The sequence below is a fragment of the Lonchura striata genome, chromosome Z (assembly GCF_050655825.1).
Source record: "Lonchura striata isolate lonStrDom1 chromosome Z, ASM5065582v1, whole genome shotgun sequence".
NCBI lineage: Eukaryota > Metazoa > Chordata > Aves > Passeriformes > Estrildidae > Lonchura > Lonchura striata.
This window is the reverse complement of record NC_140740.1, coordinates 31,678,606-31,706,330: the sequence shown is the minus strand read 5'-3', so window position 1 is coordinate 31,706,330 and position 27,725 is coordinate 31,678,606. Positions and strand designations below refer to the sequence as shown.

General features: G+C 36.2%; 1 protein-coding gene across 36 annotated transcripts in view; it reads right to left on the bottom strand.

The window, feature by feature from the left end:
* The window catches only part of PRR16 (proline rich 16), a 155,315-nt gene that overhangs the window by 54,866 nt on the left and 72,724 nt on the right, over window positions 1–27,725 (bottom strand). For 34 of the 36 annotated variants that reach the window (XR_014951311.1, XR_014951312.1, XR_014951315.1 and 31 more), the window contains one exon: window positions 5,002–5,872. Coding sequence is in view for 1 of the 36 variants with exons in the window: in XM_085566732.1 (XP_085422858.1) it covers window positions 5,138–5,872 (735 nt within the window). In the remaining 35 variants the exon portion in view is untranslated. The remainder of the gene's footprint in view (window positions 1–5,001; window positions 5,873–27,725) is intronic. The other 2 variants (XR_014951322.1, XM_085566732.1) reach the window with 1 other exon arrangement.

Here is a 27,725-nt window from a genome sequence, read left to right as displayed (position 1 = left end):
AATCCCTTGACAAAATTACGGCTGATGGGGAACCTTGCTCTTTTGGACTATTAGCCACCATAAAACAGGTGATTGAGATAAAATCCCTGCTACTTTGTCAACTAAAAATCATCAACATGAAACTGCTAGCAAAGATGAGGCTGCACTGCAGTTTGCATGCACTGCTCCACAACATACTGACCCAGTAACACCAGAGCTGTTGTTGCTGCTGCTGCTTCAGTTGTGGTCTGTGCTAATACAGATACAGAAATTTTAGGCTGCAGCATGTAAATATTGCATGAGATATATCCCAAATACCCCTACAAAATACAATGTGTTTATGAAACAGATGCCATATATTTTTTCAAATTGAGAATTCTAGTGATTGTGCTTAGCAAGGTTAACCATATACATTTCTACCACATCCCTTTGTGCACACCTCACTTGCAAGACCCTTCTGCACTAGTGAGTATTAATGCTTTCAATATTATTACTAGTTTGAGCAGTCGTTAGGTATTTTGCTTCTAAACACACACATACTGCCCCTGAAAAAGCATGGCTCACAGTACATATACAAATAGAGCATGAGAAATGCTGCATCTGCAAAAATTTGTGCCCAATACTCATGCCCACTTTAAGACTACATCAGACAGGTGACACAGCAACCACAGTAAGATTTTTATATGCATAAATAAGATTACTGTTTGTGGCGTTACTAAAAGGAAAGCCGTAATTAGAACATGGAGAGAAAGAGATCTGAGCAAACGTCCACCTAAAAACCTCTCTGGTCATTAAAGAATTCATACTGCTCTCTGCTTCAAAACCAATGAGTAAATTATCTGGAGAAAGCTAATAAAAGAGCTGTAGCATACTTGACTTATTTCACATCTAATTTTAAATAAAATATTTATTTAATAATAAAAAACATCAATGAAGATTTGGAATTTTTTCTTGTTTCTAAGAAAAAATTGACGACGTGATGAAAGGTAGCAACTCCAGACAATAAGACAGAAGCAAGAATAGTGACTTACCAGGTAGCAGAAAGATCCATTATCTTTTTGAAGATTCCTACCTTATGTCATTCAAAAGGATTGTTATTGGATGTTACTCTCCTAGTTTTCCTTTCTTGCAATGCATTCATGGGTTAACTTTTTTAATAAATGCCATTATTACAAATTAAGTAATTTTCATTTTTTTATTCTATTTTTGCTAAACTTGTGTCCTTCATTAAATTGATAGAAACTACCTTCTCCTATTTGCATTTGGGAAGTCTAAATCTGGACAGTTTATATTTTAAAATACCATAGGAAATTAAAGCTAGACAGCAGACTGATGTGATGACAAATACTGAATTAAAGCTCTGAGTACTGTTATTGGACTTTCATTTTTTTTCAGGTAGAAGCATATTTGCAAAACACTAAATGTAATCTCAGAGAATATTACATTTACAATACATATGCAGACAACTCCTGTCCAGTTCTGGTCAGTTTATTGGGTTTTCCTCAGTATAGTGTGAAACATACTGTTTTGTAGGTGTTCAAAAATGCTTCAAAGACTTTACATTCCGAATATAAATGTAAAAAATACTGTTCGCTGAATACACTATTGCATTTGTTGTTACACCATTTCTATTAGCAGTTTCCAAACAGTGCTCCAAAATTTAAAGTTAATTGTTTCCCAAATTTTGCAAGTTTACCGTTTTAACCTTAATTTTATGCTGACACATTATTAATGTGAAATTATTACTCTGACAAAAATACCTTAGAACAGGACACACACCAGAGACATTCTCATTAAAACATAATTGATTCGATGTTTGTTCTATAATTTAACAGAGACCTTGGAACATGTTGTATAAAAGAAAGCCTGGGTTGTCAAACTTTGCAGAAAAACAATGTTTTTCCATCACATTTTGAAGCTGCATTTCTGGTCAGAGATAGCATTGCATTTGAAAAGCTGCACCTCTTCATGGCACAGCCATATCATATGAAGATATTCAGGAGGTAAGGGGAAAGAGACAAGAAAGCACTTCTGAAGGAGAAGACAAAGTATGAGATGCAAGATACTGGGTACCAAAAATGAACACTAACTGCTGAAACTTGGATGCTGTTTAAGCTTCCCACAGCTGATAACTCTTACAAAACTGAAATTTCCATGTACATCAATGCACATTCAGTGTGGAGGTGCTCACATGTTCACAAGACTGACAAGCCCAGAGGAGAAATGCAGTGCTCTGCTATCAGAGGTGAGTTCTTACCAAAAAAACAAACCCACGTGAGGTAACACATATGCACCAAACTGTAACACTCTAAAATTACTCAGTGTTATTTCCTTTAGTATTTTATGTGCAATATTTGATTTGCATTATCTTATTTCTTGTAACCAGCAGCTTGCTTAAGAATTAAAAATATTCTAAACTAGCTCAGAGCAAGTGTATGATCTGTAAAGCAGTGATAAAGTAGGGACAGCAGGAATTTTCTTTTTAAAAGAAAAGGGACATATCCATATTGGACATAACCAATGGACATATCCATATTGGACATATCCAATGTGGATATGTCCGCACATTGTTCCAGTGATTTCAAATGCAGTTTTCAATGTATGAGCAAGGGAGGTGCTGTGGCGTTCCTGCACATGAGCAGAATGCACCTGCCATCATCCTGATTTGGGCAGCAGAGATCTCACACAGATGCAGGGTAAGTTACTGTCTCCTGCTGCAAGTGCCTGGACTTACTGCACTTGGCAACAGCTCTTGTGGGATTAAGTACAGTCAAACAATACCAAATGTAAAATTCATCATGAAAAACACATGGGAGGCATGAGGGGAAAACATGATTAAGAATTTAGGATTTCCTTTCTTTCCTTTTATGCAGGGAATACTTCATGAGGCTTTAGACCCCGGATGTGTATTCGCACAAAATAAAATATTTGCTTACTGCAAAGGTTTACAAACAGTAGTCATGTGATGGGACTTTTGTTATAATTATTCTTATTATTTTGGTTTAAATATTAGAACACCTATACAGGGAAACATAATATCTGTTTAATACCTATTACTAGATGTAAATAGAAATTAAAATTCAAAACCTGTTTTGTCTGGATTTTTCTTTTTTGTCATAAAGTGCCTTCTATATTTCATCTGAAATATGCTGACTTTTTTAAATATAGTATTTACTGTTGGCCATTGAGATTATTTTGGCACAAGTTTTGTAAACAACAGACTTAGTATCGGATTTATTAATTGACTGGATGTTTTTTTAAACTCTAAGTCCCTGCAATTCTCTTTGTGGGAATAAAAGGATATTCTCTCATAAAATAATTAAAAACACTGAGGACTTTTTTTTTTCAACTAGTAAGAATATTAATTGGGTTCACTATTAAAATGTGGTAACATGTAAAGTATCTTATTTTGCATGTTAATGCTTCATAATTGCACAGAGCTTTTCAACTTCAAAGCTCTTTACATGAATTGTGGATGTCCCTGGAGGCCTTAAGCAACATTTTCTTTGCCTTCAAAAAGAAGATTTGCACCAGACAAAAGCTTTGTGAAAAACACAGGACTGGGCTTTGTTTTTTCAGCCTACTGCCATTGCACCATGAAAAAAAATATCACTACCATTTTGCAGATGGAGAAAAAAGGGGAACTTAATGGGACCATCCTGCTCATCTCAAACATTGGTAATGATGCACTGAGACAGTGCAAAGCAAAATGAAACTCAGTTTTCTAGAGCCACACCAACATACATTTCCATTATCTTTTTACTTCCCCACCAAAGACCAAGCTGCTGAGAATCCAGTGATTACTCCCTACTGCAACCACCACATACAGTGAGTTTGCTCAAAGCACTCATGATGAGAAAAAAAGCATTTGCTAGAATTCAGTCAAAGGCTGTTACCTGGTACTCCACTTGGCTTCATCAAAAGACATTTGAAAAGTCCCTAAATCCAGGAGAGAAATGGTTATTCCCTTATGTCAGATAGACTGAAACCTATCACATACCACTACGCAGCATTTTCACACTGAACTTTCTTGTCATTGTCTTTTAAACCACACTACAAATAATAAACTGCTACAGATGTTTATAACTTTGGTGCTAAATAATGATTATCTTTTCAGCACCCTTTGCTGTAAGGGTATTTTTGGTGTGAAATAGAAAGTTGTGTTTCATGTCAGGTAAACAAAGGCAACTTGCGTAGCTGTGGTTATGAAATGTGTGGAACACGGCCATAGGATAGCTATAAAGATGAGTTCTAATAAACAGCCAAGGAAAGCATGAAAGAAGGCTTTTGAACCAATCTTTTGTGTGTAAATAACAATTATAAGTCTTAAGTTGTTCTGTAATAAGAACTTTTGAATTATAATTTTAGAATGTTGCTTAGTATTAAGGATATTAAACTGTTCTTCTAGAAAAGATAAGTCTTAAGCTGGTTGATAATAAGGATTTTTGAATTATAACCTTAGAATGTTGCTTACTACTAAGGATTTTAAACTGTAGCTTTAGAATGTACAAAGGATTAAAACAGGAAGGGAAGTGACCCTATCTCAAGCTCCTGGAGAAAGATGGACATCAAGATTGCTGATTAGTGACATCAAAAGGGGAAGCTGGACATCACTACCATAGATTAATGATCCCAGAAAATAGAAGTTGGATCCCGCCATCTGGACAGAATAGGGTATAGAAATTGGAAAGAAACCAAACATTACCATCATAGATTCATCACCCTGGAATATAGAACTGTGATGTTAAAGGTAGAAATGGAAACTGTTGAAAGCTCACATAGAACCTAGGAAAAGATTATGAATATGCATGAATATGATCGATAAATACCAGCAAGCCCAACAACTGGTGTGCAGTCAGAGGGGAAAGCCCTCACCACTGTACCCAGTGCTGTCTTTGCTCATATGTTACCAAATTAATTAGGAAGTTGAATTTCTGTTTGATATATTGGCTGAGTCAAGTGTTTCATTCCTAACATTGCTGAGTATAAATAAGATCAACAAGTATTCCTCTTTGTACTTACCATGTGATTTTTACGCCACTTCACTGGACAGAAGGTGTAATACATTGGGTCTTTTTATTGCTCAAGTAGAAAGTGCTCATTACCTATTTACGCTTATATATAGGAAAAAACAAAGAGTTATTACAAGGGGCATACTTCACACTGTTGTAGTGGTTGATTTCCTCAAGATGGTCTTCTGGGGTTTTGGTACAGTTTGTGTAGGCACAGTTGCAGGTCTTGGAGGAGGAAAGCTATTACTGGAACTTATCCCCAACCCTCCATTTTCCAGAAGAAATGGAGGCAATGGAGGTGGAGGAGGTGGCAGCTTTCCTGCAGCCCGGGCCGGCTCGCTGTGCAAATGCACCTCCCTGTTTTTGATGTTGTACCGAACGTCACAGTCGGGGCAATAGCCGTGGTACTGCACCTTCTCACTGAACCGAACGCGCTCCCTCGCCCCGGCCTGGGGACACCGCTCCTTCTCAGCTCTGTGCACCAGCGGCGGCATCACCACCTTCTCCAAGCTGCTGTTCGGTACACAGCACGCGTCTCCATTCGGGACGCGGCCGGGCCCGACGGCCAGGCCCCCATTTCGCAGCAAAGTGCCGTTGGTCTTGACTGGGTTGGCCGCAGGAGGCCGGGGCGGCTCGTCACACTTGAGCGGCGTCAGGCGGGGCGGAGGCGGGGGCGGGTTCGGCTTCCGCAGCACGGTGAGGATGGCACAGGGCTGCGCAGGCGGCTTGATGAGCGGCGCGCTGCCCCGCACCTTGACCTTCTCCAGGCTGGAGGCTGTTGTGCTGCTGGAGCTGCTGTTCAGGGTGTCTGTTTTGGAACTGTCTGTCATCTCATCCTCCAGCTGCAGATCACATGTCAGTGTGTCAATCTGGTCAACCACCTGCACAACAGCCAGAGCGAGAACAGTGAAAAAAGCGTACCTCAGAGAAGGGACAGAAAAACAAAACCATTCTCCACTATCAGCTTGTCCTCCCCAGAACTAAAGCATCCAATTTTTTTTAACAATTATTTCTTTTTTCTTGTCAATGTAATAAAATAATCATAATAAAAATGATGACGATTATAATAAGGATGGCTAGTTTGCTAGCTCATAACCTGAATGCAAGAAAAATATAACTTGACACAGTCTAGAATGAAATTAACTTTCTTTCCCTCCAGGGTTTACGTGGTAGTACCATAGTGAGTGAAGTGTAATTCTTCAGTATTATGCTTTGCCTTCCAGTGTAGGAGGAGACAAAATTGCTCAACTTTAGCTTCTATATGACAGCTTTTGAACCCAAAAAATCTGCAGAGAATCTTTTAGCTCTGACCTTTCAAACACTCTAGATTTAAATATGCATTCTCTGTATAGGTGATATTATACACCTAGAATCATAAGTTTGATACACAATTTTTTCACAATTTTTTAACATAAAAGAGACTCTGAGAAATAAATTCTCTCTTGCGTATCTCCCTTTATGAGCATTTTCCATAACATCAGAAATCCTCCAAAACAATCCTGAAATAGCATTTGCTGAAAGAGAAAATGGTGCTTGGTTTCCACTCACAAGTATTTAAGAACTCATGCAGTTTATTTGACATTTTCCTCTACCTCCCAGAATTCTGATTTTAGATTCTACATTGCTAGATCTTTTCTAGTCTTCAGGACTCCTTTTTCTGCTGATTTTTTTACAGGGCATGAAACCAACAGTGCATTTACTGGGTAGAAAAGTTTTTCATATGACAAAACTGAAAACTGCATTTAATTCAGTACCCGGGTGAACAACTGTAGTTATAAGCTACACATAACTACAGCAGATACCACAGGAAGTAGCACTGGGACACATTTAAAAACTGATCTCTGTCCTTCACAGCCTCCCAGGATGTACATAAAGTAATCAGTAATGTTGCTAATTAACTTTGGTGCATGAATAAAAACCTGTGCCATTGCTTAGGCTCCTTCTGGGAGATCTATCATGTTCTGGAGGAGGCAACCCCATAGATCTGAAATTAAACCAGATGTGGCCATTGTGCCACAGGAACTTTCACTTCTACCTCCTGCTTTCAATATTTTGGTGTTGATACTACTGATTTCAAACTAAGACTATTTTTAGGCATATGAGTCACGTAATAACTGCAAAAAAAGTGGAAGTCACTACTGAAGCCAGTGAGTCTTTATTCAGTCAAATCAGTCCCTCACTTATGTGCCAGTAGTAAAAGGTAAATAATAAAAGCAAACCCACCATAAAAATGAAAAAGCACTCCAGCTTTCACTGCTCATACAGTAAGCTGAGTTGTGTAATGCAAAATTCATAAACATTCATATGCAGTTTTACTTCTCCTAAAACCAGCAAACATGCAAACAAGCATTGTTCAGAGAACTTTCAAGCATCTTTGAAAATACATTACAATACTTTTTCTCCAAAAGTATTGAAAATAACTAATTTATCCAACATTCTAAGTCCAGTATCATGTTGCATTTAAATTTCCATTTTTACTCAAAAAAACCCAAACCAAACAAACAACACAACCCCATACCCCCCCCAAAAAAAACCTTAAAACAAAGATATTAAATCCTTGAAATAGTAAGGATTAAAAAAAAATTTCTAGAAGTTGGAGTGTACAGTTGAACTCTAGTAACTGCCAGATCGCACACATCCCCTCCAGGATACAGCATATAAGAACTCTGGAAAATTTCAGAATAAAGGTAGACAAATCCCATCTGTACCAAAATTAATTCCAAGAATGACAGTTTACAGCAGAAAGAACTCTTATTATCACCTTCCATTACATAAGTAAAATAAGGCAGAGAGAACTTCTCAGAAGGAAACAGGAACAAAGAAAAGAAAGTCAAGTTCTGAACAGTAAGACTGAAATTTAAACATCCCTCTGCAAGCTAAGTATGGATTTGTGTAAATATAAGGGTCTGCTTTTATATATCTAAATATACTACTGCATCCTATCATCTTTTATTATACTATAACAGTGGTAGAATGCATTGATGCAACATAAACCCAAGAAATTCCTTGACAAGCAAAGAAACAGAAAAATTATGCATTGCAGAGCAAAAATTTTCACAAGAGTAACAGGAAAATCTGTTATGAACTACCCTTCAAGTTAATGTCTACAGAGTTAATCTCATGTCTTCTGGGCAAACATGTAGTACACATCAAAATTTTTTTTGTCACTTATCCGTTTGTAGAACATAAATCCAGCATGAAATGGCTCTGACACAACAACACAGTTTATCTGCCCAGATTCATTCCCACCACGAGTTGTGAGTCTGTGTACTGTTCTTTTCTTTACCTTTTTGTCCCAGAAGTTAAATTTCAAATAAGATGAAAACGCAACACAAGAACCCGTGACTAACACAGTGGAACTATTGTAGTTAAAAAGAAAAAAACATTTTGAGAAAAAAACATCCCTTGTTTCCCAGTGCATGTTCTGTGGAAGTAAGAGAGATAATGTTAATTAAAAAAAAAAAAAAAAAAGGAAAAAAAAGAAAAAAGTGCTCTAGTTGTGCAGAAACGTGTTCAATTTTTTTAATTTCTGAATGAAACAGGACTTGATTCACATGTAAAAATATTGGGGATACATAATTTTATAGTCCAAGGAGCCCCTTAGCCATTAACTGTATTTGAGCTCTGCAGATATGCCCACTTCTATCCTGCCAGCAGTATCCTGAAGCTTCAAGCTCTGTAGAATCCAGTGTGACACTCCTGAACGAACCAGGACATCAGTCTAATCTTATCTTATCTAAGACATCTAATTATTTTAACAATATTAGGTGCCCAGAGTTGGATTTTCTCTACCAAAATACAAGATTACATCCTTAGCAACATGCATTTGGACTCAGAAATTCAGTGCTGCAACTAACAGAGCATGGAGAATTAATCAGTAAAATCAAATTCAAGTAAAAAGGAAAAAAAATACTATTCAACTCCAAATAACAACAGAAAAACCCCAAACCCCAAAATCCCCACTGAAATTGCAAACAACTTGCAATGCAAAGATATTTTACACTTAACCTGATCCTCAATATTACCAAATTTTTATATAATATTGCTTAAAAATATAGAGCTAGCACAAAGTATTGCTTTTCCACTAAGGTCAAACTACAGTTCCTGTTTAAAGAACTTCAGAATCTAGTTTAAGAAAAAGTCTTTTGATTATCAAAAGCAGCCAATGCTGACCTAATATTTCCATTCTTTGAGCTGTGCTTGTAAGTTTTGTCTAGTTTTTAGCTCCTCTCTTGAAGACTTTTTGTGGGCAAATGTCCTAACTTGATTAGACCAATACTCAAAACTCCATATTTCTCACAGGATGCCAGGATCTCATTCCAAGGATCTGCTTTTATAATCTTAAGACTAAAAGATGATACAGAAAGTAACATGTACTTCTTACTTGTATCCATAAACTTCTCTGAAAAGTGTCTCTACAATTTGTCTCTCAAACACTTTTTTCATTCTTTCTTTGTGTGATTATCTAATACACATCCAAAAATGCATCTATAGAGAGTTTTGTTGTCTCCTTACAATAAATGCTTCAGCAGGTTTGGCTTTCCTCCTATTTAAAGGAAGATACCAATGTTAAATGAATTATCTACTGTCTGGCCTCAATCCACCACAGACAATTGTTGAGCTTTTTTTGCAACACTTAAATAAAAAACCAAATTGCTTTTCAGGAAGGAAATTAATATACACTTAAAGATTTGTGATTTTTTAAGTTCCCAGAAGTAAAAAGTTGTAACATTTCTTAAAATGTTCAGCCATTTGCAATTCTGTTATGTTTTTCAAACATTCACATGGAGTTACAAACTAGATTTCTTTCTTTTTTTTTTTTTTTTTTTTTTTTTTTTTTTTATTACTTGCTTCTGTACTGGCTAGTAGCCCTCAAAACAACTGCATAAGCAGAATGGAACTTAGGTGATATTACTCCTGAGATGGAAAGATGGAATAGGTATAACTCATATATTACTCTTTCATACTACACCATAGATATGTGCAGATACAAGATTGAAAAGTTTGCTGGAAGTTTACTAGAAAATGAATAGTTATGGACAGATGCTGAATTTGATTTTAAATCAACCAAAATCAATCATGTCATGATACTAGTTCTTATTTTGAACTAAAGAAATTAGTGATGAAATGAACAAAATTAAGTGGACAAAATAAATGGAATAAAATGCATTATTTTTTTTATTTTTAAAGCAATGCCAAAAACTTGTGAAGTTTGACCTAGACAAATATTGCACCTCTTGTGTAAAAATTAACTACCTGACAAGCCACAAAAACAAATATATAATTAAGAATAAAAGAGCAATCAGCTCTACCATGAAAAAGCTTCTCTTGCCTTTAAGTAAAGGACTGGGAAATATGCTGTATCAGTAGCTCTAACATCTCATGATTGCATCTCTAATCCTACAAGAAATTGTTCACTCGCTACAATTAGTATTGGAATCTTCTAGACAGCTGTAAAACTATACATTTGCATTACTTTAGCTTACGATTTCCTGTACAGTTATTAGACTTTTGTTGACAAAAATGAGTATTCAATATATATGGGGAACATGAGATTAGCTCAGCTGGTCAGATCATGCTGCTAATAACACCAGATTTGTGGTTTTGATCACTCCATAGGACCCACAGCAGCTGGAAGGGACCCACAGGAACCATCCACTTTAGAGTTGGCTTTGATGATTCCTGTGCGTCCCTTCCAACTCAGAATATTCTGTGATTAGTTCTGTGATATCTAAGGACACAAACAAAGCTTCTTCCTTACCAAGTGCCTGTAAATCCCAAATTATCCCAGAGTTAAAAATGAATGAAACAGAGGTCCCTGTTAACAATGAAAGAACCAATATCTCCCTTTACAGTTTAAGCTGCATAACAGTAGAATAATAACCTTTCTTCAGGTGCATGTATTTCAGCTTCAATCCTTGGTCATATCCTTTGTATTTTCCTACAGCAAACTTCTCTACAGTGCCACCTCTTTCCTTTCCCCCAATCCCCAGAGAATACAGCTTCCAGGTCAAGAAGAAACAGAACCAAAATTAGACTAGAAACAAGTTTATAAAGTTGTGTAAGCTAAAAAATTGCCAAAAAAGCAAGAGAAAAGCTGTAGCAGGAGAGATCAGTGGTCTACTTAGTACAATATAGTGAAAAATCACAAAAAGCAGGTGCTCAGGCAAGAATACTAGAGAAGTCTCACAGAAATATTTGTGTAGAACCTTATTCCATTCTCAAACAACTTCTGACTGAAGAACTTCCTACCTGATTTTGTATTAAGCAGATCTTGACACACTTATCTACAGTGAACATGTGAACATGCCTATATCTGGTTGAACCTGCATCAACTTTTGGCATCTGCAGTATCCTCCAGTTACCCACATTCATTACATGGATATGCCACCTTACACTTCTTTCTGCTCAAGAAAAAAAAACAGATGCATTCATAGACAAAGTGCTTAATGAATTTGCATAATTCTCAAGCTTAGCTCTTTTGTGAAACCACAGCTATAGAATCTCTCTCAATCTTGCAATTAGGTTGTGGGTTGGTTTTTTGTTTGTTTTTACAATGCATCCATCAACATCTTTAAATATATGAAGCTGTAGTAGTAAGTAGTGAGTGTTTATGCTAAAATACTGTAACAAAGCACTGAGGATTAATTCAGTGTTTGAATAAATACAAACTTCCATGCAGATTAGTTCAGCTTTCTCTTACAGTAGTATCTCAGCAGCCCAGTCACTCACCTTGCAGCAGCAGGAAAGATCAAGGCTGGTGTGAAGCCCATCAGTGTTAGGGCATCTAAGAGATCAACCCTATCCTAAGCAAAGTTACACACATCAAGTTGTTGCCACCACAAAATTTTGGGTAAAGAATACATTAATAACTTCAGCAAACTAGTATTATGCTTAAGAGTACACTAACACAGAGTCACAGATAGCCTAGGCTGGACATGGTCTCAAAGATCATCTAATTCTAACCCCCTGCCCATGAGCAGAAACACCTTCCACTAGATCTGTCTGCTAAAACCTCCATCCAGCCTGGCCTTGAACACTATCAGGAAGTAGGCACTCCCATATTCCTTGGGCAGCCTGTTCCAGTGCCTCACCACCCTCACAGAAACAGATTTCTTCCTGAGATCTAACCTAAACCTACTCTCTTTCAGTTTGAAGCCATTCCTCTTGTAGTATCACTACATGCCTTTGCAAAAAGCCTCTCTCCATCTCTCTTCAGATACTACTGGAAGGCTGCGGTGGGGGTCATCCTACACCCTTCTCTTCTCCAGGCTGAACAATCCCAGTTCTCTCAGCCTTTCTTCATAGAAGAGGTGTTCCATCCCTCTGTCCATCTCAGTGGCTCTCCTCTGGATTTGCTCCAGCAGATCAATGATCCTGTACTGGGGACCCCAGAGCTGGATGCAGTACAGTCCATCTTAGCCTCTGAATATAAATGAAATTAAAAATGTCTATTTTCAGTGACAGACATTACACAACTGTTCCCTTACATTCTGAAGTAGACTGAACACCAAGTGAGGCTGGAAATAACTATGTAAGTGAGAACTAAGACTACGTTGGGCTCTTGCAAATGTAACAAGGCCATGAAAACTCAGCATCATGATTCTGAATTAGCAGTTCAGGGAAAGAAAACTAGGAAGCCCACATTCAAATTTTTTTTTTTTTTTTAATACTTCTTTTTCCATGAAGAAATGGTAAGGAAAAAAAAAAGCAATTACAGCAAGCTGCTCCTCATGTTTCCCTTTAAGAATTTGACATAGCCATGGCAATTCTGCTCTGAACCCTTTTGGATAAAGTCCCATAGGGATGATGTTTGGAAGAACAGAGACATGAAGGCAGATATGTAGCATGTATTCTTGATGAACAGTACAATTACAATTCTTGTCACACACAGAAGAATCCTGATAAAACTATAACAAATAAACAGAAACCCTGAGAAAATAAAGTAAAAAACAAACAAAAAAATCCTTCTGAGAAAAGCAAGTTCAAGTAATACTTGTAATAAAAAATAACTGTTCTAAAATATTAACTGGAACAAGTCAGTTCTGATTCAGTTTAATTCATTTTTAATGGCAACAGAATTTCACATTTCCAGTGAAATACTGGAAATGAGTGATATTAAATAATCAAATCATCTCATATTTTGGCAATATAGGAAAATAAATAATTTCACTAAAAATAAGGCAGATTAAATCTGTTTTGTCACATCTAGATTATCACAGAATGATGACACTTGTCTTAACTCTGGCAAGTAATGCAATGATTTCACAGGTAGCTCGTTACCCAAGCTGAAAGTAGCTCAGGCTCAGCACTGTGTAAGCATAGCAAACCAGACTACAGAAAAAGCAAGTACAATGCATGTCTCTATAGGCAGCACTGCTAACTAGCTAACCGAGTTAACCCAGTGGAATCTGTTTAAAAGCAGACTGTGAGAGCAGCAAGTAGATCTGGTACAGCTTGTCCTGAACACTGAAAAAATACTCAGAACTAGGGGAAAAAAAAGGATTTAAGTACTAAACAAATGAATAAAGACTACTTTATAAAATATAAAGAAAATTTGATTTCATGACTCACAAAGAAAACTGGAACTTAATGGGAAATAAGCAATTTTTCTCTACTGTAATTGACTGATGTAAATTATACTCCTTTTTCTTACTTTTCAAATTTAGATTTGACATGGTAGATGTAGCCTGCATGACTATATAAAAAGAATATCCAAATTTTATCTTTATGTGATTAGATAAGGAAAAATGTATAAAGCTGGGCATGTATGATAGATAATTCTGGATACAATTCTTTTAAATTCATTGGCACAAAGAAGAAAATTTAAAAGACATTGCTAATCAGCATTCTATGCTTAAATATGCATGTAAATAAAAGTAAAAAGTCTTCCCTGTAGAAAACTTAGGAAAATTAATACTAAATCCTTGCTTACAGGTTTCAGTTATACTCCTTGCAGCTTACTACTGCTTTTTTTTTTCAAAATACATAACAAAATTGAAAATGGCTGCATGTTGACAAAAACCAAGGAATGGTTAATCTGTGCATTCTCATTATTGCTAATGTTTTCTGAATAAACATGTTGTAAACCAGCTGTAAATGCAATTTTAGTCCCTACATAGACTCTTTGATATAAACAGTCATTCACGATGACTACAAATACAGTGATTTGCCTAATTAGAAATAATAATTAAATGAATCATAATAATTCAAATGAATGCTAAATATTTGTCCAAGCTCTTAACTATTAAGGTAAACAGAATACAGAAGTTCCTAAAAGTATGTTAATTAATGCTAACCATGGCAACTGTGGAGACTAGAAGTTCCTTTGTAGAATTAGAAAAATCACATATTTTAATAAATACTTTCATAGGTACACTTTTCAAATACATTAATATCAGCTATTGTTAAATAAAAAAAAAAAAGAAAACAGCCCTTCTAACATTATAGCTCTGAAAAATTTTAAATATTTAATTTTAAATATTTAGCATACCCCCCAAAAAATTTGCTGAGAAGATGATAAACATTTCCACTGCAATTCTTTTGTTAATGCTAGTCTTAAGAACTGGGTATATTTCTCTGATTTTAAATAGACCATCTCACTATGCAGAGTATAATTGGCATCCTTCCTTTTCCTCTGGCCCTCTAAAATAGGCTCCAGAAATAAATGTTTATCATCCTTTTGTACTAAAACAAAAAAAAACCATTCTCCAAGAACAGCCAGTATATCTTTTCGGAGACCACATGTCAGGCTGTTGGACTTTATGATTTAAAGAACTTTATCAGTAAAATACTACTTTGAGTCTAGATGGCCTCCATATTTTAGTATTTCAGCACCATTTAGGTTACAGCTCCCAAGTAACATTTAAGCCCAAATGAAATGTGCAAGAAATTTACATCAACCTGGAAGATTTAGTCCTGCTGGACACTTACTAAAATACAGTTTTAACTCAGATGAACAGAACTAGAGGATTAAATACAATATTTAAAGCAAATTTTAGATGAAGGGGCAGCAATCTCTGCTTTTTACACTCAAAGAACTAGAAAGACTGCTAATGCAGACTTTCTTTCAGACATACCTGCAATTATCTTTCTGTTAATCCTTGAAAGAGGTTCTATTTACGAAACAGGTTGAACTATCTGCCTGAATAAAAACAATGCTATAGGTAAAACAATAACAATAGTGCTACAGGTTGTTGCTGTTGAAGCAGGACAGGAATGAGAAAACTGAGTAGAAGGCTGTGAGAGTAAAACTCCTCTTTATTCAAAATGCACCGCTTTTTTATACAGAGCTTCATGAGGACCAACTCTATTGGTTCTGAAGTGAAAACAACACACACCATTGGTGCAAAGTGCTTGACAAAACACAGTGCGAGAATTTAATTATAAACAATGTGAATAACAAGAGAGATAAAGAATTATTTACATTCTTTTCCAACTCTTCCCCAGGCTTCTGCCTGGCTAGAAACTCTCAGTTTCTCTCTTTGACTGAATCTGAGACCCACAACAGGTAATGATGATTATTATTAGAAAGTTTGCAACTTTTTCTGCTGGGAGATCCTAATTGCACAAGCTCCCACCTCCCCCTCACCCTGCTGGTGAGCTGCACCTAACACCAGGAAGTAAGACTACTACAGACATTTTTCCAAGAATGAGGGAACACAGAATATTTTGCAATAGTGACCCTATTGAAGGCTTCTTGGAATTCAATCTGACCTTCTCCATCTGGATGTACTGGGCAAAACACATCACAGGAGATAGCCCATGGTGAGCTTACACCACTAATAAACAAAAATACTGAATCAGCAAACTCTGTAAACAGATAAAGTAATTGCTATGAACCATAAAGATTTAAAATTAATGGTTGCCTTTTAATTATTAGTTTCTCCAAGTTAAATTACCTTGGCTTGCAGTGCATTGCAACATATTTAAGTAATTTAATTAAAAATATTTTATCTTAATATTTAAGAATGCAATTTTTTCAGATTCCTTTCAATAAAATGCTACATAGGCACCTGAGAAGTATGTACAAAAATAGTTTTATCTCATTTTTGGTTCTATATATTAAACTTTTGTCTGTTTATTAAACATCTAAAACTGAGCCCTTTAAGTGATTATAACTAACATATTTCAGACAGTGTAACCAAACTGTAGCTAAGTATTTTTAAAATAAATAATTAAATTATTCACCAATAATTGCACATTCATATTATCATAATAGGATCATTGCCAAGAGAGCTTTTAACAAAATTCAAAGCAAACAATGTAATGTTACATGTTTACATAGATGGTCAGTTATTTTACAGTTAAAGCTGAATTTGACCAGTCACTTATTTTAGAGTTCAAAGAAAGCCATCTATCTGACTCCCATTCCAAAAATAAATTAATAAATACCATAATTGAAAATGCATGAGGAGCAAAGGTAAAGGAGCAGAGTTTACAGCTAATGTTTGCAATGATATACACTGCCCTTCCAAAATAAAACAAACAACAAAACAAAACAAATTAAAAAAAAATAAAAAGGAAATCTCTTGCTTAGTTAATTCCAGCACTTTTGATGGTGATAATCAGTTCATTGTGCCAAAATACAAAACCGCAGATGTTTTTTCAAGCTAAGACTATTAAATTTTTGTTCTTATACGACCATTAGCTCATGTTTTTGGCACAAGTAGCTGCTGCTCCAATTCTGCTTCTTGTTGCAGATCAACTAGCTAATAACACAAGAAAACAGAGAGTTTTCTTTGCTTTTGCATATTCCACAAAGCTGCTGGGCCTGTTATGCCTGCAACAAACTTGCTCTCCCAGAAATACTGAACTATTGAAAGAGAATTTGGGCATCCCACAAGGTACATGGTGTTGTACTCAGTACCACAATACTGTGTTTTTCTTTATGGTGGTCCAGTCCCTTTCCTGTGTATTCAGTTCAGCTGATTCTGCATCTGTGGCATAGGTTTCCCTTGGATATAGTTAGTTTTGCTGTTTTTAATGCAGAAGAGAGGCATCACTTTCAGAGATATTAATGAAAGGCGGAAGGTGAAATTCTGAAGAGGTCTGCTTTCCTGGGTAAGTCAGTAATTGCCTTACAGAAGTAAACTACAGTAGTAGAAGATATTGTGCGGAGAGTAGATAACCATTTCCAAACAGATTTGCAAAACACAGTGGTGAGCAGGGTGGGGGAGTAACTGTCTGTCTCAGTCATGCAAATAACAAACTGCAGTCAAGATTCAGTACAGCTACCATAAATTTCCAACAAAAGATAAAGTGAAAATGATTCATTCCTTTAAAAGATTTGTTGATACTTAGCCTTTGAAGCTTGATTTTGCTTTTTGGCTTTCCTAAAAAGTGTTTTCAGTTGAGTTAGCATCTTATTAAAAATTATATGGAATATTTATTTTAAATATATCTTTCAGTATATATTTTTTTGACTATATATGGAAAATCTGATCCAAACCTCAAGACAAGAGAAAAAAAATAGCTGTCTGTATTTGCTGCACCTTCCTTTCACAATTTCTTCTTGGGTTTACAAGACATTCCTTCCTCTCCCTTTCCTTCTCACCCTCTCTCTCCCTCCCTTCTTTCTTTCCTCCTCCCCTCATCCTGCCTAATACATCAGAAATTCTGCTCAGGTCAATCACACAATGCCTCAAGTACTAAGGCATTCCTTTGATTGCCAACAATCCACTTTGAAGAGTCCTCACATTTCATCCTTATAAACCAATCCCTTTCTTATAACTGTAGTACTGGTGGCAGCAGGAATGAAATGTTTTGTACCTAGTATTTTGAAGTGGTCCTTAGATGTAAAGATGTAATAAGGGGATTTTTCCAGTGCAGCTGGCAGAATGCACAGAGAAGAACTAGAAAAACAGATAAACAGATCAAGTCCCTTCTTCTGCTGCTATCCTATAGAGGTCAGCTTGGCTGGCCTTCATTCAAAGAAAAATACAGTTCCACCATTCAAAAGAACATGGTTGGTGAGATGTTAAGCACAACAGACCTCTGGTGTATGCACTGAAAGATACCATGAATCTTATCAGATATATTGCTCTTTAAAATGTAATAATATACAAACAAATTGAACAAATAGTTATTTCATTTTCTAGGCTATTAGTGAAAAGATAATCATAAAGGTAAGCTTGAAAGCCATAACTCATATTTTAATACCGTGACTTATTATTCTAGAGCAAATATTTTCACTTTTGGCAAAGCAAATCTAAGTTGTGAATGTAGACACTTTGGGTCAGGCCCAAAAAATGGACCTGACTACTGAGGCAAAAAGCATATAATTTTAACTTAATAAAGTGCTGCAAAATGTGTGAAAAATATAAACTGTGTTTGAAAAATTAATAGATCCTGAAATGTCTAAAGAAAGGTCAGTATTCCAAATTATTTTAAAGTTTCAAATGAACATTATTAAAAATACTACGGACTTGCATATAATTTTTAAAGGCATAAGAAATGTTTTTACTAGGTTCAGTCAAAAGAACTACATTTACTCAAGTGCAGTTAAGTTAAGTTCTGAGACATTAGGCACCTTTAAAGGAGAAAACCCGTTACACAGAGCTAGCTAGGTTGCACCTTCATGGCAGGACCTTGGGCTAGATGTAAAATATTGAAGATTCAGGGATAAGGAAATTTTAACACTAAATGAAATTCTGTGAATTCTGAGGGAAGTGGTAGAGGAATTGCTATGTCCCTACCCATCATACTTGAAAAATCATGGCAATGAGGTGAAGTTCCTGATGACTGGAAAAGAGAACTATAATCCCCATTTTTAAAAACTGTAAAGTGGGAGACCTGGGGATATATAGAGCAGTCAGCCTTAGTTCTGTGCCAGGCAAGCTTATGGAAACCATGCTAAGGCACATGGAAAACAAAGAGCCAGTATGGCTTTGCAGGGGAAATCTTGTCTTCTGTGATGGAGCTACAGCACTGGTGGATAAGGGCAGAGCAATTGACACTGTCTTCCTGTACTTACACAAAACTTTGGACACTGTTTCACAGGATGTCTTTGTCTCTAAATTGGAGACACATAGGGTTGATGGATGGACCATTTGGTGGATAAACAGCTGCCTAGATGGCTGCATAGAGGGGGTTTTGGAAAAGAGCTTTGTGTCCATATGGAGACCTCTGGGCAGCGGTGTTCCCCAGGGTCAGTACTGGGGCTGGTACTGTTCAACACCTTTGTTGGTGACAGGGACAGTGGCATCAAGAGCACCTGCAGCAAGCTCCCTGTTGACACCATGCTGTGTGGGGCAGGGACATGCCAGAGGCAAGGGATGCCAGCCAGAGGGATCTTGGACAGGCTTGAAAAGTGGGACTGTGTGAACATCAAGAACTTCAACGAAGTACAAGTGCAAGGTCCTACACCCAGGTCATGGCAATCCCTGACACACCCACAGGTTGGGCAGAGAAGTGATTGAGAGCAGCCCTGTGGGGCAGGACTTGGTGGGAATGGCTGATGGGAAAGGAGCCAGCAGCGTGTGCTCACAGCCCACAGAGCCAGACGTGTCCTGGGCTGCACCAAAAGCAGCGTGGCCAGCAAGGCTAGGGTGGAGATTCTGCCCCTCTGCTCTGCTCTGGTGAGACCCCACTGCAGTGCTGTGTTCAGTGCTGGTGTCCCCAACATAAAGAGGATGTGAAGCTGTAGGAGGAAGTCCAGAGGAGGGTCATGAAGTCGATAAAGGGACAGGAGCACGTCCCCTACAAAGCCAGGCTGAGACAGTTGGGGCTGTCCAGCCTGGGGAAGGGAAGGGTGTTTGGAGACCTCATGGACCTTGCAGGATCTGAAGGGGCCTTCAGAGAAGCTGGAGAGGGACTCTTCATCAGGAACTGCAGTGACTTGACTAGGAATAATGGGTACAAACTGAAAGAGAGCAGATTTAGATTAGGAAGAAATGTTAGGAAGATGTTAGGAAGAAACTCTTCACTGTGAAGGTAGGGAAACCTGGAAGAGGTTGACCTTATGAGAAGTGGATGACCCATCTCTGGCCATGTTCAAGGACAGGTTGGATGTGGCTTCAAGCAACCTCATGTAATGGGAGGTGTCCCTGCCATGATAAGGGAGTTGGAAATAGATGATCTTTAGGAGCTTTTCCAACCCAAACCATTCCTCAATTCTATAAATAATATTTATATTCTAGAGATATAATTTTCTACATTTAAATTACTGCCAGCTGATATTTTATTGGTACAACATTAGTTGTACTATTGCTTAATAAATATTGCTATTTAAAATCTACCGACTGTGATACATGCCAACTACCTTCTTAACCAGAAGTACTAAGGAAAATGTAACAAGATAAAAAACCTCAGCCTTAATGTATAAGCAAGGATAATAGTTGTTTGGACTATTCCTAACATCTATTCAGTTAAAACAAAAACAGCTTCACAAAACACCATAGACATTGTTAAATGTACAGATTTTCTTAATCCATCTCTTTTATATACATTTTTATGCAAGTGTCATATGCACAATTATATTCTATTATATTCTATTTTACACCTGCTGTCAGATATTTATAATATCCAGGTAACCTGGTGACCTCTGTATCATGTTTTTTCTTTCCACTAGGTTAGTAAAATCCAAGGGCAAAAATTACATTTTTAGCCTGACAGTTACAATAGTGGCCTTTTTGCACTGATAAAACCATCACAAAAAAAAAAATGGATCCACCGATGATTCCTCTCCCCATGCGTATAGCAGGTAGTTTTGTTGTTCTTGAAACCTCTGGAAGTATTTTTAAGAGCAGATGTTTCCCCCTTGTCCAGATAATTAAGTTTAAAAACAACATGATCATACTGCGAAACCAAAATCATTAAGTCCTTCAACAAACAGAAAAATAAAATCACAATTGCTTTGAATGTAGTGGCTGCGTATTCATATACTACTCAGGTTATCCTAAAGGAGATGACAGCAGGTAGGAGTCTGCCCAGTGGTTTCTAATTTCCATCTCTGCTATTCATGTAACTGCAGTGTTAACTGAAGAAAGGAGCTCCATCTCTATGTGGTACCATTTTTCTCTTTACTATTTATTTCCCATCCATTTACATTGTATGCTCTGGCACAAGGGTTACACTTCTCATGCAACCTTTCCTCCAAAATGTGTGCTACTTTTTACTATTGTTCTGCTAAAGTACTGCAAAGTGGAATGGTTTCAGCTAATCTTGTTGGCTGATAGGTTCTCTCAACAGTAGGATACAGAAAACACAGTCAAGTACCAAGTGTCGATGTTTTAAACTTCAAATACCCTTTCCATTGACATTTCCTTGTAACATATGCATTGGAACATTTATTTAGGAAAAAAAAAAAAGACAACAATGAACAACAAAACACTCAAAATTCCCTACATATAAAAACATATTTGGGAGTTATTTTTTAGATAACGTTTGTCGTAAGCTATTCTGAAAATTACATGTTCTCCAAAGCCGGGTGTTAACTATATGACATATTAGGTTATATAAGACTAAAAGTCTCCATGGCAATTCGAACACATCAAACCATTTATGACTACTAAGTGATGTTCTCATAGCAAACCCAGCACTGCTTGGATCTTAGATCTTGCTCACATTCAAACATTACTCATATCTGCCTAAGAAGTGATATAAACCACTTGTCTGAGAACCCAAACTTCAAGAAGAAAACAAGATTCCTTTTTTTTAAAAGAAATCAAAATAAATATACACATTAACTGAAAGATTAAATATTTCCCTGCATAAGAGTTGTAGTACACACAGGAACAGCTGTGTTTAATGCAATACAGAAAATACTACTTTTTCCCATAAAGGAATATCAGAACTTATATTGAGCATTTTATCCAATGAACAAAAATAAACACCACTATGGTGCCTCAATGACCAGCAAAAACAATTATATGCTATACAAACATGCTTTCATTTCAAAGCAGATATTACGTCAACTATTATAAAAAACTTTGTATGTTGAATCCATATATACGAACAGTCACAGCAGAAAGGTAATGAAGCAAATTAAGCATTAAAATGTCTCAGCTTATTAATGAGATTGCATTGTATGGGCTGCCTTACGCATAGGTACATAAAGAATTCGAAATTTCCAGCACCTCTGACACACAGAAATATAAATCACAGAATGAGAATAATGTAATGTACTACATATAGGTAGTCATGGTAGCATTAAATAAGTGGAGAGTAGAAGACAGAGAATTTAGTTGTTTTGGTGTGTGTTTTTGGGTTTTTCTGGAAGGGGTTGGGTTTTTTGTTTTGGTTTTTTGGGGTTTGGGGTTTTTTTGGTTGGCTGGTTTGTTATGGGTTTTGGGGTTTTTTTTTGGTCTGGATTTTTTTTGTGTAATAATTGTGAAATCAGAAAAGTTATTGTGATATAGTAAATATTCACTTCTACTGAAGCAGAAAATATGCAGGACTTTCAAAAGCTTAGCAAGGAAAAACACCCTTATGTTCAGATTATCTACCTGCAAATTACAGGCTTTCAGTTAGAATAAACTGAGTTAACAGGCAGAACAGGGTGCTGACATCTAAAAGATTAAATCTTTAAAGCATTACAACTATACTATGATGTTTTTAAGAAAGCACACTCACATTGCAGATAATGAAATAAAGTTTTAAGTTTTCTTCTTAATTAAATCAACCTATTTCTATTCACTGACATCAGATTCTGATTCTGCAGATGAAACTAGGTTCCTTACTATGAGCAAGTATGATCTGATGAAAGGGTGGCACTGTTATTACAACAAAGAGAAAGATAATAAAGAACGCATCATGATGATATAAAGGAAGCAATAAAAAGAGGACTCCATGAGCCAAGATGTTGTAGAGACACAGAACATGTGCATTCATGCTGACAGTTTTTACTCATGGAGTGAAAGAGAGAACTGCAGAGCATAAGAATCTGTATTTTTCTTCACTGCACTGTAGTAGAGAGTGATTAATCCTAAAATCCTAATTAGGAACAAATTCAATAATACAGTTCTTGACATTGCTATTAATAGCCAGAGTTATCTTTAGTCCTCTCTAAGGGCAGAGTTTTAATAAGAGAATTCATGAACATACAAATAAATTATTCCAGGCTGTGGAAATTAATCTTTCATAGAATACATACTTAAGTCTGTAATTATTTGTTGTATCCATAATAAACCAGGAGATTTTACTGAAAACTATACATTAGAGTTTAACTGAAAAAGACACCTAAGCTTGTCTATACATTGAAATGCACCTCATTTCCTGATTAACATGTTTGCTTACAAAAAGAAGCAAGCAGTAATATATTTGTAAGCTTGGCTCATGGCTGGAACAAAGCACTCTGGCTTCCAAACATACAAAATTTTTACTAGGCAGGAAAAAAGAGAAAAAGGGAAACGATTTTAGGTTTTCTTTCTTTCCACATTCTGAGCAGTTCAACTCCTTTATACAGATCTACTTCCTTCTCTCAATAAAATGAAAATTTTGAAAGAATAAAAATTAGACTTGCTCATCCAAATTCTTTACTAAATCCAGACCTTCCAACTTCTTATTTTGTATATTCTACCAAAAAAAAAAACAAAACCCAAGAAAAAACCCCAAAAAACCAAACCAAAAAAACCAAACCAAAAAAACAATCCAGAAAGTGGCAAAAAATAATTCCTGTGATACCCATTGTTGGGGGGAAATAAATTCTTTTCATCACAGAAAATGAAGCCATAGCTGTCTTTAATCTTTAATCCATGAGTTATGAAAAATTTTGATCAAAGAAGCAATATTCAATGAAAATCAAATTAAATTCTATTTTCTGTTGACTCATATTGCCTTCTCAAATATTTTGAAATCTATTATATGCAAATATTGCACCTATTCATTACACTGCCCACTTCTATCACATTATTTTTAATCCTCCAGTATATTTTGATTAAACACATGATCAAAATTAAACACAGTTTTTCACTACTTCAATATCCGAATTTTCCGACACCTATTTGCTTTTCAAATCTTTCAGTGTTATCTTTTGCCAAACAACTTTCCTGCAGTCATGGATTCAGTAAAAAATATTTAACATTTGAGCCAAAGAAAGAGCAAAACCATGTTAGTTCAAAGCATAACTGACATTTACATTGGCCAACTTTTAAAGCACCTATGGCTTTACTGAATAAAAATCACATTATTAAAATGCACTAATAAAAGAAAATTAATGTTTTTCTCATTGAGATCCTGTTCTGGTCACCAGCACAAGCTACTACGCTCATGTTCTTAAAATCTGAACATAGCAATTGGCGAATTGCAATTGTTGCTGCAACATCGATATTCCAGATTGCATCACTCTGAAGTATTGCAGTAACAGCACTGACAATACTAAAGCAGTCACTAAAGATTTCATACACAACAGACTATGCATGTGCAACATCCAAGTAGCAACTAAAATGTAAGAACCATTCAGATTCATCAAACTTTAGCAATCATTAGTAGCACCCAACTCTAAGAAGAAATAAACATGCTGTCTTAATAATGTTCCATGCTTCAAAGCTACAGAGGTCTTAATCTTCAAACTAATGAGTGTATCACTGAATTAATTTGTTCCAATAGACAATAAGAGAATAAGCAAGAATGCATCTTTGCACGAGAAATGTAACCTACCTGCATGTCTTGGATGTCTGAGACCTAGAAAAACTGAAATAGGGAGATTGAAGGGAGAAAACTACCCTACAGTGATTACAGCCATATGAAATTAACACTACTGCACAATCAGCCAGATATCCATATATATATATATATTTATATATTTTCTCTTCTCACTTCTGCAAGTACAATACTAACAAGATGATAGAAGGAAGACTTTGAAAAGCAAAACTTCAAAAAGACATACTAATCTTTTAATTTAACTTAAAAACTCTCCTGAGGATGTTGGGAATCCATTACTGCTAGATATGGAAATAAACCTGTTCATCATCTGAATGTAAAGTGGCTGTGAGACATACTGTGCAGCCGTGGCAGAATGAAACCTCCACTTTACCCTATTTACTACTCCTGTACCAGCACTGTTTACCACTGCCAGGCAGCACAATCACCTTTGCATGTGCCGAGTGCTCCCCGGTGCTGCCCACATTGTAGCATCAGGCATCATGTTTCACAACAGCTGTGAAGTTCTGTTGGCCTAACCAGTCAGTAGACCTTGAGGACAAGCCTAGCACTTCTAACAGGAAAGCCATAGATCAGCCAGCCCTATGTCAATGAAAGGAAGCTCATGTTGCCTTGTGATCTCTGCTGCACTTGTGCACAGCCATGCTTGTGGAAAAGCGCTCTCCACTGGCCTGTGACAAAGGGAAGAGAGAAAAGGCTTTGCCAGTCAAGACAGCAGAAGACTTCACTGTAGCTTTGGAGCTACTTCAGATATCAAAAGTCATTTACACAAACTGAAGTAGACAAAATCGCCAGTCTCCAGGGCTCATGCTCGATCAGCAATGCTCGCACACTTTCCTCACCAACCCTGGAATTCCCAGCTCTGGAAACAATCTAGCATTTTCTGTTAGTTCTCCTGAGATACCTGGGAGATGCATCTAGCATCCCTTACCAACTGGTACTCTACTGAAGTTTCCCTTGTACCATTGGTCTATCAGTTTTGGAGACAGAAGAGTCAGTAAAAAGCTTCTTTGTCCCTTGCAATACTATAGATCGTGATCAGGATTGGTTCTGAGGGAGGATTATGTGAAATAATTTTTACTTAATTGTGAATCTTAAACTGTAGAAAATAATTTGTCTGTACTGAAGGAAAGAACTGTCAGCAAAATTCTAAAAATACAGTCAGTGCTGAAAAGTAAGAATTCTTCTAATCTGATTCTTTTAATCTGATTTTTCTGAATGCCCTAAAAATGACATTCTATCAAAAGATACCCAAATACACACAATTTTTGTTTTTAACGTAGAGTACAACTTAACTGTTCTGAGGAGTTGATTAGATGTAGTTGCATGGTTTATTTGGTTTTAATTCAACATTGTTACCAATTTCTCTCAGTCTATATTTACACCAAATACAGCTTCTGATAAGATCCCAGGGCTTTTTTTACTGAGTAAATGAACTTCAGAAACAAGTCCTTACTTTCCCACACCCCCAAATGTCTTGAGTGCAATTACTTGTAGTTCTTACTGCTGTTGTGTAACACTGTTATTTAATTTTATGCCAAGTATAATGAGACTAGGGAGTGTTGGGAGTGATACTATGTTACAGAAAACAAAATAGTAAATAAATTTTAGTGAGATTTTCTGCAGCTGAAAAAGAGGACTGTAGAAGGTTGGCTGGGCTATGCATAAGGTTTTGTGTAATACATTACTTGAACTATTTTTATTCACCTTCAAGAGATGAGTAACTGCCCAAACAGAAGCCATAGAATTATGCAAGTTCACACACCAGTGAAAATATTACATTTGTCAAAGTAAGTGTTTGGCTAAGTGCTATTCTCAGAGCATGAGAGAAAAATTATCAACACAATTTTGCACTTCTACTCCTAGAAATGCTGGCCTAGTACTATAGTAGGAAATATGATCTGCGTTTATTCCCCTACAACACCTCTTAGGTACTAGAGGAGATTTATGTAAAAAGACTAAAGGGTACCCAGAAGAGTCATTACTATTTCCATTGAGAAGATACAGCCAAACACAAATTAACTTTTTAATATATTTCATTGGTCAAATGGCCTTTGTGGGATGACTGAAAATGAAAATTATCCAGGAGAAAACAAAAATAATAATAAATGAAAATAATAAAAAAATGAAAATTAAAATAATAATTCACAGGGGAATCAGGGTGCTGACACAAAGCTCAAAGCCCATTTCATAATAAAGATGCCATATTTCAGGAAATGTCGACTGGCTGTGTATGTCCAGGCATATTGTGAAAAGCCAGGAATTTTAACTGCTTTTAAATTCAACAGAGGTGGTAATAAGCCATTTAGAGTATTTAATCCTTACTGAATATAGTGCCTCATCTCAAAAGCATTAATCTGTGCATTCACCCTGTATATGACAAATGCAGTTTGTCATAAAACAGGACTATTTTTCAATTTATATGCATATTATATATGGTACATTATGAACATTGACACAGACTCATATATAAACAAATCAAGTATTCATCTAATTTCATGCAATTACATGCAAAATAATAGTCTATAAAACCAAAAAATGCCTAACTATGACAATTAATAAAAAATTAACTGGAAAAATTTAGGAAAAATTTAGCTGGTGCTAGTGATGGGAAATTAGTTTTCTCACTAATGAAAAATAAAATAAACTTCCGTAAAGATGCACATTCTTTTCAAAGTATGGTACATATGTAATGTCTGAATGTGGCAGCATATTGGATGGATTATTTGAGATCATCTAAATTGTTTTTATAAAGTAAAAGCTTCTAATAAGTTTTAAAATTATTAAAGCATCAAAAAGATCTAAGAAATGCCATACATAAGGCACCCAAGGCCTGATTCCTAGATCTCATTTTTAAGGACCCAGGCAGATAATAAGCCAGGATCATAAGGCCAGGGAAAGAACCTGCAGATTTGGTGAGAACAAGAAGTGAGTGTAACAGTAAAGTAGCTGGAGCAGCTGCTGCTCCAGGGGAAACTTCTAGGCTTTCTCGTGCACTATCTGAACCCCCTGCAAAGGTTTCCTCATGCATATGCTGAGGCAGATACCATCATAAACTTAATTAGACAAAAGAAGAGACATTAAAAAAAAAATCCATTGTATCTTTCAATTTCTTATAGCAACAGAGAGAGT